This window comes from Haplochromis burtoni, unplaced genomic scaffold (assembly GCF_018398535.1).
Source record: "Haplochromis burtoni strain Fernald_Lab_line unplaced genomic scaffold, NCSU_Asbu1 Contig_109, whole genome shotgun sequence".
NCBI lineage: Eukaryota > Metazoa > Chordata > Actinopteri > Cichliformes > Cichlidae > Haplochromis > Haplochromis burtoni.
In genome coordinates this window covers 61,509-76,492 of record NW_024582470.1, presented here as the reverse complement: position 1 = coordinate 76,492, position 14,984 = coordinate 61,509, and the positions used below count along the sequence as shown (strand labels likewise).

At 37.9% G+C, this 14,984-nt stretch overlaps 1 protein-coding gene across 3 annotated transcripts in view; it reads right to left on the bottom strand.

The window, feature by feature from the left end:
* Positions 1-1,156: 1,156 nt before the first annotated feature.
* b3glctb (beta 3-glucosyltransferase b) overlaps positions 1,157-14,984 on the bottom strand; it is a 22,754-nt gene continuing 8,926 nt past the window's right edge. For 2 of the 3 annotated variants that reach the window (XM_042223325.1, XM_042223323.1), the window contains 11 exons: positions 14,787-14,923; positions 14,147-14,210; positions 13,367-13,483; positions 12,557-12,626; positions 10,024-10,137; positions 6,321-6,420; positions 4,134-4,253; positions 3,394-3,472; positions 3,220-3,285; positions 2,182-2,332; positions 1,157-1,898 (listed from right to left, as the gene is read on the bottom strand). In XM_042223325.1, coding sequence (XP_042079259.1) covers positions 2,198-2,332; positions 3,220-3,285; positions 3,394-3,472; positions 4,134-4,253; positions 6,321-6,420; positions 10,024-10,137; positions 12,557-12,626; positions 13,367-13,483; positions 14,147-14,210; positions 14,787-14,923 — 1,002 coding nt within the window. In that variant the 3' untranslated portion in view covers positions 1,157-1,898; positions 2,182-2,197. Of the gene's footprint in view, positions 1,899-2,181; positions 2,333-3,219; positions 3,365-3,393; positions 3,473-4,133; positions 4,254-6,320; positions 6,421-10,023; positions 10,138-12,556; positions 12,627-13,366; positions 13,484-14,146; positions 14,211-14,786; positions 14,924-14,984 lie in introns of all 3 variants that reach the window. The other variant, XM_042223324.1, reaches the window with a different exon arrangement.

Sequence of the window (14,984 nt, the reverse complement as noted above, 5' to 3'; positions counted from 1 at the left end):
GGTTCTTCTCCTCTCGTGTGTCTTCATGTTTGGATTTTTTTTACTAGATTTCAAAAATAAAGATCTGTTTATTTCACGAGTCTACATCTGGATCCGCCGCCACACATAATACAACAATTCTTAATGTCAGTAACTCAACAAAAAATAAAAAGGCTTTGTTAAATGTTCCTGAATATTTATTTCAACATTACGAAAAAACCTCAAAAGTTAATTTAAAGACATGGCAGATTTTCAGTTAACACACCAACATTTCCACACAATGGATGAAACATTACATTTTAATTCATCTCGTCACCTCTGATGGCAACTCTTTAACTGACCCACATTCGCACAGTGCTGCCGTTCACACATCAAAAATAAAGTTCTGCTTACTTCAACTGAACCTCAGATTTTCAGATTTATTCAAAGAAAATAGACAAAAATATGCACACGTGGAATTTACTGTACAGATAAATAGTCTTCACAGTGTGCATTTCAGAATCTTTCTGTATAGTGATGACATATGAAATGGTAATTAGTGTACTTTATGAGACTGGTCTCAAATCGTCTTTTTTCAGGTTTCAGACCGAACCCCCCCCAAAATAAATAAATAATCTAATTTTACAACACAAAGTTAACAATTTTTCACAATCCAGGCAACAGCTAGTCTTTAATTTTGCCCTTTTGGACAGGTTTTCAGCTGTTCTGTGTTTGATTCCAGTTTTCCCTTTGCTTTATTATTCCAAGTATATTAGTTTGACTTCTTGGTCCTTAAGCAGAAAAAGCTGATGACTGCAGTCGTCAGGCATTCTTTGGCTTTGTTGAACTTCCTCTTTTGATACCCTTCTGTTTGTTACCTGGAGTTTTCAGATGCCGAGTGTGTTTTGGACTTTTGCTTGTGACCAGAGATGGGCAGTAACATATTAACGAGTAAAGTAAGTAAAGTAAAGTAATGAGTAAAGAGGTGACAATAGAGTTGAGAGTGACGGGACTTAGTGCTGCGGAATCTTTGATTTTATTCATTTTTTGCTGTTTTACTTGCATCTATCTGAAAAAGCGAGTGTAAACACAAAACATTATTTTTATTTTATATGCTGGAATATGCAGAAAATAGGTTTAAATGTTAAACAAATTTCTTCAAGTCAAAGACTGTTGCATATAATTAAATTTTTGTCTGATGCAATGTGCATAAAGTCAAAAGATTAAAACTAATAAAAAGTTTTAAAAACAGACTTTTTCATTTGATTACATTTTATATGATGGATTATGCAGAAATAAATAGAATTGGGCAGAAAGGTCTAGTGCTTTATTACCTTTTGTTTTTTTTAAAGTAACTAAATAATAAAGTAACTCATTACTTTTGAAAATAAGTAATCAGTAAAGTAACAGGATTACATTCTTGGAGAAGTTTTTTTTTCAACTAATTACTATTTTTAAGTAACTTGACCAACACTGCTTGTGACCTATTAATATTTTGTTTGTTTACTTTGTCCGACTCTGGATCCTAATTCTGCAAAATATCACATGTTGGGCAAATTCCTCCACACTTTACCATCATCACAAAGTGCATTCATCAAACTTTTAGTCTGAAGTCCATTACTCACAGAGTGTGTTGCAAATAAACAATGGTTAAATGTCCAGATTCAAACGTGTCGCGTAATGTATATAGCATGTCGAATGCGTTGCGTTTTTGCTGAAAATTTGTCCTACAAAAAAAAACGTACAGTGAAAAACAGAAGTCAACATCAAGCAATGATGAGCCGACCCTTATCTAAAGAAAAGGAAGAGACTAAGAATTTGGTTCAATCCACGTCTTACAAGAAGGCAGCAGCAGGGAGAATTTCATGCTTTGATCCAGGAGTTGAAGCTGTATCACCACCACTTTCGTACATTTCGAGCTCTTGTTGCCAGAGTTGAAACTGTGGAGGCAGAGAAATAATATCAATGAGCTGAATGACCTACAGCAGCGACTAGCTTTGTGTCTGAGGTAAAATAGTATTATTTTACTCCTTGGACCAGTGTGTGTACTGAGCTACGGAGCATTTGTTGCCAAATGCAGCGGTGGGATTCGTCAGATCTGTTTATTGGAATCTCAAAAGTCTACACACCAATGTCAAAACAAATGTGGCAAATTCCCCACATTATCTGGATGTTACAGCAACCTTAACAGTGGTTACTGATTCTTGTCTACGACATACTTACTGCATAAACACAGTTTCTACAGTTCATCTCGTGGTCGCGTGTCCTGCAGCCAGTATCTGTAGACAGCCACGGGATCTACATTCCAGTGCTTGTGGAAGGAGATGGCGTGCTGCGTAGAGATCATTTCCTCGGAGTAGTCATCTGGTCGGGCCTGAAATATCAAGGACAAGCGGTTTGTCTGTCTGTGCGTGTGCCCCGCACGCCTATCCACAGAACAAGGATATCTGTATTATCTCAAAGAGCAGGAGTAAACGCATAATCATAAGATAAACTATAATTAACAGGCAGAAAACACAAGAATAAAATTCAAAAAGCCCCACCAGGTTAATTACAAAGCTGCAAGCTTCTGGGACAAAATGATTAATGTCTCAATTATTTTGCTATGTGGCAAACAGATTGTTTCTCTCGGGTTGCGAGGTTCAGCACTCTGTAAGGAAAGCAGAACCACATGGCATTCTCTGGGTCTCTCTAATTGACCTTCATTTAAACAAGGCAAACAGGAAGAGAGTATCACACTCTGCATCATCTGGTCCTAAGTAAAGGTTAATGTCTTCATTAACACTTGGGGCAATTTGGGCTCATTTAAGTGGCGTCTCTGTGCATTTAATCAAGGTGTGAGTCGCTTTGCAAAAGCAAGAAAACAAAGACAGAAATGGTTTGAAAGGCTCTTCTTCTATTCCCCTACCCACACGTCTTAAACTTTAGCACTTTGGATTTATTTTTACTAAACAGCCTCATATTAAATTGGTGCTCCAGTAAATGAAAACATTACAATAGATTTTAAGTTCATAAGCAGCTGCTCTTAAAAGAACGATTCCTATTTAAGTCAAGCAGATATTTACTGTTTAATTAAAACTTCATGCTTTACATCTGTCACACATTTTCTGTGTTCAGCTGACCTGCTTAAACAGACCAAATTAATTTATGCATTGCTTGTTTCCCAGGAAGTTTTTACAACTCTCATAAAAATAAAAACAACATCATCAAGAGAGCTGTTCACCGTGACAAGAACACGTGCGTGTGTGCGTTGCTCTCTACCTGGTGGAATAGTGGACTGTGTGTAATGGGAACACCGAGCGTAGTGAAGCACCTGCCCAGCACCATGTCATCAGGAGCATCATCGCTGTAGCAACCACAACTACTGGAAAGCAGCCTGGACACCGCCGTCCTGCTGAGCACCATCCTTAACACACACACACACACACACACCATGTCATCAGGAGCATCATCGCTGTAGCAACCACAACTACTGGAAAGCAGCCTGGACACCGCCGTCCTGCTGAGCACCATCCTTAACACACACACACACACACACACACACACACACACACGGTGTTCAGTGTGTAGCGCTCCCTCTGTTATGTTCTTACTATGTAGGCATATTAGGTATGTATACATTAACCCCTCCAAAAACTATTTTTATTTTAGTCATCAGTTAAAGATTTTCAACAAGAACAAATGTGCAAAAAACATTTGACTGGATTACATAATGCACAGAAGAATGTGGTTATATTATTATCAGTATTTAATTCAAAGCTGACATGAAAACTGCAAGGAAAGCCAAAGGTTTTGGGACAAACCCCGTGTAAGAAGCATAGAGTTTGTATTGCAACATTTATTTTTGCTTTATTGCAACACTGGTAAATCCTCACACAGCCTAACAGCTTTAACTCCCTTTTACTATGGTCTGGCTCTTTTAATGCAAATTGAGACCAAAGCCAACGGAGAAGTACAATGTAACAGAAAAAAAAATTACTGGTTCCAGCTAATATGGGCCTTGATGCCATGCCTTGCTTGTATCTGATTGTAGCTATGTAATAGCTAAGGTACAACTATTGCCTCTAATGTTAAATAAAGAAAAATCAGTAATGTTCAAATTTTCACACAAGGTTTTGGCTCAACAATCATTAACACCGACAACCCAAAAATATCATCTGACCCAAAAGCCTCACCCTCCTCCTCCGGTGGTGTAGCTGTATCCCTTCTGGATCAAGCCATAGCCATATCTTTCCCCCAGGCTCACTGCTTCCTTTGGGTCATAGCAACGCAGCAATTGTCTCAACCGGGGTAAACTGTTGGTGGACCAAGAGACAGAAAGTTTGCATAGCATACATAGTACCTACATGCCTACAATAAAATATTAGTTATGTCCATGTCTCATCTCCAGTCCCCTTTTCCCTCTGTATGTTTTTACAGTGTCCGTGTTCCTCGTCCGTCCGTCACGTTAAGTCCACATCTACGTCTGTCGTGTGTTTCACGTCTATGTCTATGTCGTCAGGCTCGCATTACCATGTCTGCGTCCCGTTATGTTTCCTGTTTTATTTTGAAGAGGTCTGTCCCATGTTCATTGAGTTTAGTTTCCCTCTCCCTGTCGCGTCATTATGTTCATTCCAATTAGCTGTGTTCCACGTGTGTTTCCTTTCTCCTCGTCTGCCTCGTATGTATTTATGTAGTCTGCTGTCATGCATTCATTGTCAGGTCGTCTGTTGTTTCAAGCCATGTTTCCGGGTTTCATGTATCCATGTCCTGGTTTGTTCATGTCAAAGTTTTTCATGTTCTATTTTAGTTTACCCCGTTTTGGTTAATGCTTAGTTTTGCATCGGTTTGCCTTGCCCTTTGTCTGTACCTTTTCATCAGCCTTATAAAACAGCTCGCCTTTTGTTAAATCAAATTACGTTCCATGTTCCATTGTGTGTGCGTTTGGGTCCACTATTCAAAGGCCACGCAGTCTGCTTCAGCCAGATTGTGACATCGTGGAAGTTAATCTTAGTAACAACAAGTAACAACATTATGATATAAGGATCAATTGAAAGGCAGCAACCCAAACAGACATGTTTTCTATGCTACAGTATACATTAGAGGTGGGAATCACCATACATCCCACGATACGATATTATCACAATACTTAACGCACGATACGATATTATTGCAATTTTTAAAATATTTTGCGATATTCAGATTCTGTACATAAAGGTAAACTTTATCAATATTCATTTTATCTAATATCAAAGTCTCACACTCAGTCTCTCATTTCAGTCAGTTTTATTGTTGACAAACTGAACGGTTTGTATTACAGTCTAGTCCAACTTAACTGAATGCAACCATCTGGTACAATTATAGCTATTCTGAACTATGCAATTTATGAAAACTATGCAGCCCCTTCAGCAACTGAAGAATTTGAAAGTAAATTAAAACAAAATATAATTTTACATTAAATAAAAAAGTTTTAAACTTAATTAAAATAAAACATGTCTTAAATTAAAATAAGTAAACTGTCATGTTTATTGCTGCCAAAAAAAAGTTAAACACATTTGGACAGTGAAGGAATGTCAGGATTCTTGCTCAGAAAAAGGATCAACATGCTCTGAAGTCAGAGCACAAAAACCTTTTTTGTAACAAAATATCGATTTCTGCTGTCCCTGTATCGATACATTATTAGCAAACAAAATATCACGATACTACACAGTATCGATTTTTCCCCCCACCCCTAGTATACATATACACTATAAATAGAAAAAAGTACTGGGCCAGTTTTTTGCTCATGCCAGAGGATGTTTGGAGCCCTGCAGTTATTGAGTGTCGGAGACCACAGCGTTCGATGAGTCTGCACTGTAACTTTACGTGGTTTCTGCTACGGCTGAGCTGCTGTGGTTCCTGATTACTTGCATTTTGCAATAATAGTATTTACAGTTGATTGTGGATTACCTAAGAGGCAAGAAATGCCCCACACTGACTTTTTTCAACTGTGGCATCCTATTTTAAGGCGTGACGCTCAAATCCAGTGTGCAGGGCTACATGTTTGATTTTATACAACAGTGTAAATGATACTAAAAACAGTTGAATTGAAACATTAGACATTGTGGCCATATATTCAGGATAGGAGGATACACAAGATTAACATTGTGGACTTTTTTTGCAAACTTCACTACAATACCTCTTTTTTTTTTGCATTTCATATTAAATATGCAGATTAGAATGAAAAAGTACATTATAAACCTTTTTATAAACAACTTTCATGATTATAGTTACTGGCTGACTGGCTGTAGCTTTTTATTTTATTCATAACATTGTATTGTGATATATCAATGTATTAATTTTTGTGTGTGTTAAATAAAGAGAAAAAATATTTTCCAGCTTACCTGATGAGAGTATCATCATCAACGATGAGCAGCCAATCGGCTTTCGGCACAGCTTTGCCTAAAAACCGCCTCAAGATTGCAAACGTCTTCCCACAGTGTCCTTTAGGGGAATAAAATATACAGAAGAAAATGTGAAAAAGATTCAACATCACATTCAATAAAAGCTCGAGCTGATTTATTTTGGTTGATAATCATGTCAAGGTCATGACCTTTGGGGGAGTGGTCCTCTCTTAGTGCACTTGTTAATGTTGTGTTTCAATAAAATGGAGGAAAATGTTTACAAAATGATAAACAATGGGGAGAATTGGAAGAATGAGCAAAAGCACCTGCATGTGTGTGAAATGACAAAGTAGAGCCAAGAAAAGGTTGTGGATATGAGATATGAGGAATAGATGGATGTGCAACTCTCTTCCATGTGAATGGACTTCAAGTAAAGCACAAAGGTGCATCTCAGACAAGAGTGATATCATTAGAGAGATAAAACTGGTGTCCGTGTCTTTTTCACAGAAGCTCTGTTTAGTATTTTTTGCTCGAGCACCTATTATGACAAAGATTAGGTGACATACACACTTCTTTTCATCGCTAACAGCCAGTTAACTGATTAAATCAGACTGTCTTTTGATTTGTCTGCTCATACACTGACTGTGGTGCACTTCAAATGTGTAAGGACAGGAAATATGGAGCTCGATACTTCAGTCCTCAGGAAAGGAGCTATTACATCCTGTGATTAGACAGCTGTGCAGAGGTGAGCCAGGGACCAGGAGCTTTAAATTTTCCTTCATTAACTTTAACACTTGCAGCTTTTATGCCTGCAGCTCAGGGCAACATTGTGCTTCAGTATCCCCAAATGTGTTCCATGTTTCACTGAGCATGATCAGACGACACTTGCATAAATGCTGACACAAATCAGGCACAATGTTTGCCATATTTCTCAGCATACCAGCATCTCCTAAATAGTACGAAACATAAAGTGCATTTTTGGCTTATGACCAACTCTGCCTTTCTTACTGTCATGTAGCTAGTTTCGTGATGACTTTATTAATGCATATTCTGGAGTGTCTACACAATCTGACTAGTCTTCCCAACAATTTTAAGCTACAAATGATCTTCATCTGACCTCTGACAGGGGACACATCTCTGTGCTTGTTCTGTTAGACCTCAGCGCAGCATTCAATACCAATGACCCCAATATGTGACCACAGAGATTAGAACACAACATAGATTCATAGCTATCTGATAGATTCCAATTTGTTCATGTAAACGGGGAGTTTTCCTAAAAGCCGGATCCGTACACTATATTGCTATTATATATTTGTCTGCTGTCACATGCATATGAACTTGACAACCCATTCTTAATCCATAGGGTTTACTATGATGCCGGCCCACCCTTTGGAGATATAATAGCTTTAAGCATATTAGGTGATGTGCATCTCTGTAATGAGAAGGGGTGTGGTCTAATGACATCAACATCCTATACCAGGTGTGCATAATTATTAGGCAAAATGGGTCAAAAGAAGGACTTGACAGGCTCAGAAAAGTCAAAAATAGTGAGATATCTTGCAGAGGGATGCAGCAGTCTCAAAATTGCAAAGCTTCTGAAGCGTGATCATCGAACAATCAAGCGTTTCATTCAAAATAGTCAACAGGGTCGCAAGAAGCATGTGGAAAAACCAAGGCGCAAAATAACTGCCCATGAACTGAGAAAAGTCAAGCGTGCAGCTGCCAAGATGCCACTTGCCACCAGTTTGGCCATATTTCAGAGCTGCAACATCACTGGAGTGCCCAAAAGCACAAGGTGTGCAATACTCAGAGACATGGCCAAGGTAAGAAAGGCTGAAAGACGACCACCACTGAACAAGACACACAAGCTGAAACGTCAAGACTGGGCCAAGAAATATCTCAAGACTGGTTTTTCTAAGGTTTTATGGACTGATGAAATGAGAGTGAGTCTTGATGGGCCAGATGGATGGGCCCGTGGCTGGATTGGTAAAGGGCAGAGAGCTCCAGTCCGACTCAGACGCCAGCAAGGTGGAGGTGGAGTACTGGTTTGGGCTGGTATCATCAAAGATGAGCTTGTGGGGCCTTTTCGGGTTGAGGATGGAGTCAAGCTCAACTCCCAGTCCTACTGCCAGTTTCTGGAAGACACCTTCTTCAAGCAGTGGTACAGGAAGAAGTCTGCATCCTTCAAGAAAAACATGATTTTCATGCAGGACAATGCTCCATCACACGCGTCCAAGTACTCCACAGCGTGGCTGGCAAGAAAGGGTATAAAAGAAGAAAAACTAATGACATGGCCTCCTTGTTCACCTGATCTGAACCCCATTGAGAACCTGTGGTCCATCATCAAATGTGAGATTTACAAGGAGGGAAAACAGTACACCTCTCTGAACAGTGTCTGGGAGGCTGTGGTTGCTGCTGCACGCAATGTTGATGGTGAACAGATCAAAACACTGACAGAATCCATGGATGGCAGGCTTTTGAGTGTCCTTGCAAAGAAAGGTGGCTATATTGGTCGCTGATTTGTTTTTGTTTTGTTTTTGAATGTCAGAAATGTATATTTGTGAATGTGGAGATGTTATATTGGTTTCACTGGTAAAAATAAATAATTGAAATGGGTATATATTTGTTTTTTGTTAACGACCAAGACTGTCAGTTCGAGCCGAGCCACGATCTTTTTGGTAGAAATCGTATTATTACATGGCAAATAATTTACCAGTAGGTGTAGTAGAGTCAGAGAGACCAACAGACCCAACATTCATGATATGAATGCACCTGAGTCTGTGTAATTAAATAATTAAGTGAAAGGGGCATGTTCAAAATAATAGCAGTGTGGAGTCCAATCAGTAAGGTCATTCATTATGTGAAGAAACAGGTGTCATTCACATGGAACTTATTTAAGCATGAAGCCAGCACGTGTTTTACATGCAATTCTCTCTGAAAACCTGAGAAAGATGGGTCGTGCCCGACATTGTTCAGAACACCATGCTTTAATCAAAACATTGATTGTAGAGGGGAAAACATATAAAGAAGTGCAGAAAATGATAGGCTGCTCAGCTAAAACGATCTCCAATGCTTTAAAATGCAAAGCCAAACCAGAGAGACGTGGAAGAAAACTGAAGACTACCATCTGAAAGGAATGAACAATAGCCAGGAGGGCAAAGACTCAGTCAATGATCAGCTCCAGGAAGATCAGAGTAGAGCAGGGCGATACGACCAAAAATATTTATCACGATAAACATTTGAAAATTTGCGATAATGATATAACTGACGATATAATTGACATTAGACAAAATACTTTACAACTCCACAACTTTACTAGTGCAAAAAACCCATTAATGTATTTTCACTTAAACAAGCAGCTGTTTTTTATGTGCATTAAAGTTACATAAAAATTTAACAGTGCAAATGCAAATTCCTTGCTGACAGTTTAACCAAAAGGCATTTCCAGTGGAAACTGGCTGACATATCCTCAGCATAACCATGTATAATATCCACAAAACCTAAAAAGAGGTTATACACACACAATACGGTGCATCACATGATTGTTGGGGTTTCATTCTAATATTGTAGACTCTTTACTTTACAATATAAACCTCCTTGAGGTGACTGTTGTGAATTGCTGCTGTATGAATAAAATGTAATTGAATATTCTGATCTGTATCCAGCGGTTATCAGTAAAAATTGTTGCTGCTAATGAACTTACCCCTCTCAGTATTGGACACTCCCAAACTGACTGTTGGTATGGAGGCATCAGTAACATCGCTATAATACTCTAAAAACCCAGACTCTTTCTCCCAGGTCGCCTTCACCACTGGTACTGTGGAAATGAATGGGGAAAGATAACCGAACCTGCAACAACATTAAGCCTTCACCACTGAGCTGTAGACACATACAAACAGATATATATACAGTAGCTATGACTAGTGAAGCACTGATTGATGGCAGGCAAAGCTTCTATTTAATTAATAGACTATAATTTATAGTCTTTAGTCTTTAGACATGACACAAAAAACCTACAAAGTAATAACTTAAAAGTGATCCATGGTAAGTGGGACTCATCTTACCTTAATTTATTCTGAAACACATCCACTAATTATTCACTTGTACAGAGCATCAGTGCTTTGAATAATTGCACAAATTATTACAAATACAAAAACTGTAATATACTGAAATATATTGTTATATCTGAGTTGCATTGTTATTATTCCTGTGTGTCTCAATCACTTGTTTTTAAAATGATCACAGTGGACAAAATGTTGTAAAAGTATAATTATTAAAGGCAATGAAGTACAGTCATTTAAAAAAGGGATTCCCTCTTTTAATGTTTTAAATCTCAGAACACGATGAAAAAATAAATAAATGAATAATTCGATATTTGCCTGGTCTCAAAATTAATAAAAAAGAACCTCAGATGAATAAGACATAAACACAAAAACTAAACTAAAAGAGAAACTATGTACAAATCGTGATTCTATGACTCGCAGAACCACTTTTAGTAACTATAATTTAAATTTTGCTGCATGACTTTAAAAGATTCTGAGATTGTTGTGGGTGATTTTTGCTCTACTTATTTAATTTTCAGGCAGTAAAACTTTATTTGTTGGACACAACATCTGACTCTAGAGTGTTTAGGTATAAAGAGAAGTTCACTGTCAGCTCAGTGGGCCTAATTTATAACCAGTGCATACACACAAACCTGTGCGTAAATGTGTGTAAACATTTCACACAAAAAGATCAGTGATTCATCAATTTATTGGTTAGCAAGTGTATCGATATTCAGCCAGAGCATCGTTCAGGTTTTTTTCCTCCTTCATTTACTTGTTTGTTTCAACCTCTCATAACTCCTGTGGATTCCTGCGCTTCCTTCTCCAACACTTTTATATAAGTTTCTTCAGGAAACTTTCTCATGTTTCTTTTTTACCTTAGTTTGGCAAGCCAGTCTCTTTACTTACACCTCAGTCTCTATTGTCTCGATGCATGCTCAATTATCCAGGTGAGTAAATCCCAAAAGGCTGATTCGTAGTTGATGACGTGGGCGTTTTCGTCACTCATCCTTCTTCAGTCTCAGCTGACTGCAAGTTTCCCCAACTTTATAAACAGCACATTTGCACAATAACTGAATGAACGATGGGCTGTTACATGAAAAGTGAAAGACCATCCCTGAATCGAGGAGGAGGCCTAACACTAAATCTGTCATTGCAGCCATGCCCCAACTCTTTGTGAATGGTACTCATGGCCATTGATCAGTGGCTATTGACCAATGTTCATGACAATTTCCATATTAATGATCAAGGAACTCCCAGCCCATTGTTCATTCAGTGGCTGAGTGACAAAACGTTTCTCCCACTGAAAATGCTACGTCCAGATGAACAGAATCAACCTTTTGGGACTCAATCTCTATTACATGATGTTAAGCATACGATATGCAGATTGGGGGCGACAAACAGAAGCCTGCAGTTGCAGCCTGCAACACGTGTAGTGTGGTAAGAACAAAATTGGCCATTGCGCACATGTAATGAATCTGTTAGTGAATCTTCATGCAAACACATTTCTTGTGAACAAGGTAAGAATAAGAACGATTCCATGCACATTAATGAATGAGGCCTACTGTTCTATAAGTCTTGTGCTTTGTTCAGATGCCACTTTGCAAACCTAAGTCATAGCACCATGTTCTTTTTAGAGAAAAGAACAATTCTGCACAAGCCGTACTTGTTAAATGTTAAAGTTAACAGCAGTACAATTATAAAAAGACTGAACATGTTTAACTGAAGACATGTTATAGAGTCGCTCATACTTCAGTTAATCAAGCGCATTTGATTATCAACACTTTAACCTTTTAATTTGATGGAAATATTAAATAAATAAATGATAAATACATTTATAAATGCAGAACCTATAAAAGACCAGATGTTTTCTTTAGTTTCACTGATATGTAAATCCTTAAAATTGAAACACAATGTGCTTTTTTACATGACAATTCGTTGACAGGCACATTTACGCCAGAGGTATATTTAAGTATACTTATACTTTAAGGTTCTTTCTATTATTTGAGATAGCTAGAGCTGTAACTAGAAGATATATTTTAGATAACCAAATGTATTGAATGTTAAATAATTAATTTAGATTAACAAATTTTGAATTAGTATCGATGTGATTCCTGACATGATGGATCTTGTTACCTACTTACACCTCTGCAGAACAAAGTATTGTTAATTTGTCCGAAGTTGTACACACACCTCGATCTGAGTGGAACTTTTGGCAAGTTTTCACAGCAACAAATACATCATTCTTCGACACTGGATGCCCCTAAAATAAGAGAAAAAGAGAAAAAGTGTCTGCCTTCATTGGGGGGAAAAAAGCACTGTAGCCATCAATGGGTAAAAAAATGTGCTTCAGAATATGTGTTTCATATCAGCAATACATGTAATGTCTACAGAATATCGCATATGCTCAACTCGTCTTATGTTTCAGATGTATAAAAATCATGTAGCAGAGATTTATACTCGATCTGTTCAAATAGTTTTTAAAGCATTCAGTGCAGGTAGCTGTGCACTTGATTTCCATTAACTCTTCAGATTAAATCAGCTCACTTGCTCACAGAACTTTTCTGTTTGCATTCCCATACAGCAGACTTTGGCAGTGGCATAAAGGGCTGACTTCAGTCTAACTAATATGGACAGCTCAGCTGTAATTTGTTGTGACTTAAAGTGATGGATTACTGCACACTGGAAAAAGGTCCAAAGCGTTTAGCCAGTTTTTCCTGTGCTCATATTTGACAATTTAAACTAAATAAGAGGAATATCTCAAAATTTCATTGAGTTTGGTGAGTAAACAATGAACGTTACGTATTATTGCCAAGATGTTAGCGATAATAAAACAGTCTTGCCGCATACGTGAGTCAAAAATAACTATTGTTGACTTATAAAAAAAATCTACAGGTAGCTGTCATAACAGATTTGGTTTTACACCAAAGTTCACACAAAATGAGAAGAACTGAAATGAAAGTTATATCTAGAATAACCAGACAGAGTGAAGCTGTTACATACGCAGTCGGGCAAGTAGGTTGTAAACGTGGTAGCACAGCCGTCTCTCGGCTGTGTGCAAAACTCTGGAACTGCTGTCAGCTTTGGGCCATGTCCTTCCTCCCAAATAAACAAAGCAATCTAGAAAAACAGAACATGCATGAAGACAAATTCAAAGGTTAAAGTGTTTTGTCACTATATTCAAATTAGTGATGGTAAACTTGACAAAAAAGTAAAAAGGCACAAAAAAAAAAGTCAAATAAGGAAACAGTAAAGATAAATTCCAGTCTGGTCTCAGATATTAACAACAGCTAATCCAGGTCCTTTAAACTTTAAACGTGTTTTTACTTCCACTACTTTCTCTGTCAGCATTGGTCTGACCTGGAAGACTGTGACATTGTGTTAACACACACCTGAATGCTCAGAGCAGCAAACCACCAAAACTTCTGCTTTTTTAAAGGTGCTCAAACTTGCTGATGATTATAAAATAAAGTGCATTTCAGCTGCACCTGGTTGCTACTTACCCTCTTAATGCTTACGGAAGCAGTAGGGGTGTACTTAAGTTTTTCACAGGACTGTAAATGCTAACTGCTCCAGTGATGTGTTGAAAAATAATAAACGATCTACCAAAGCTGCAGATCAAAAGCTACGGGGAGGAAATGCTGTTATAATGTACTTTAGCTCAGCTCGTAGACTGAAAGACACTGATTTCAATTTTCACAGAAGAAGAAGCACAAAGTTGAACTGAACCAGTTTTTGTTTGGTTATAATTGATTTAAACGCTCCAAGAAAGTGACAAAGTACCTCATGCTTCAGGTCGATTGTAAAATCTGACTTGAGATTCTCAGACCGTATCCGCTCTGTGAGCCTGAAACACATGAAGGTTGAAGAAAGAAGGTAACAAAGCACAGATGAAATGAGCAGGTTCCCATATTATATAATGAAATTAACAACAATGACTGAAAGTTACTCAGTTATTATTTTGCAGGAAAGCAGCCAATCAGAAGTCAAGCTTGAAGGGTAGGCGATTTTAAAGGTAGAAAGAGACGGTGGACAAAGTAAGGGCCTGCAACAAATCCTAATATAAAATATATAAGATGTATTTTACACTGTGAGTGAAGCAACAGGTAATGGTTAAGATTGCAGCTGATAACTTTTTTCTTAGTGGGACAAAAATAAGTGCTGCATTAAAAGTCATTCTGGGAACATTTCTTTTTTAAAAGATTTATTTTTAGCAGCGCCTTTTCTTTCTCATCTTTTCTTTTTTGTTTTTGTTACTGTAAACTGTCTCCCTCACTCTTGTAGGTCCTTATTTTTATTGGCTGAATTTAGCTTAGTCTTTACAATTAACAGATGTCTTATTAGAAAGCTTATAAAGGTCTGCTAAATGTGTAAAAGAAGAGAGGAGAGCAACACAGGGACTCACTTTAATCTTTACGCTCACCTCTTGAGCAGCGGCGCACTGAGAGCCCAGCCTGCTGTGGTGTCAGGGTAACTGAAGGAACTGGGGTCCTCAGAGAAGGCATAGTGGTGAATGATGGAGGCCTCGTTGTCATGGAGACGCTTACCCAAAAACCACTCCTGTATTGCAAAAAGATCACCATGATCATCATTTTATGCATAGCAATTGAGCGCAGTCACT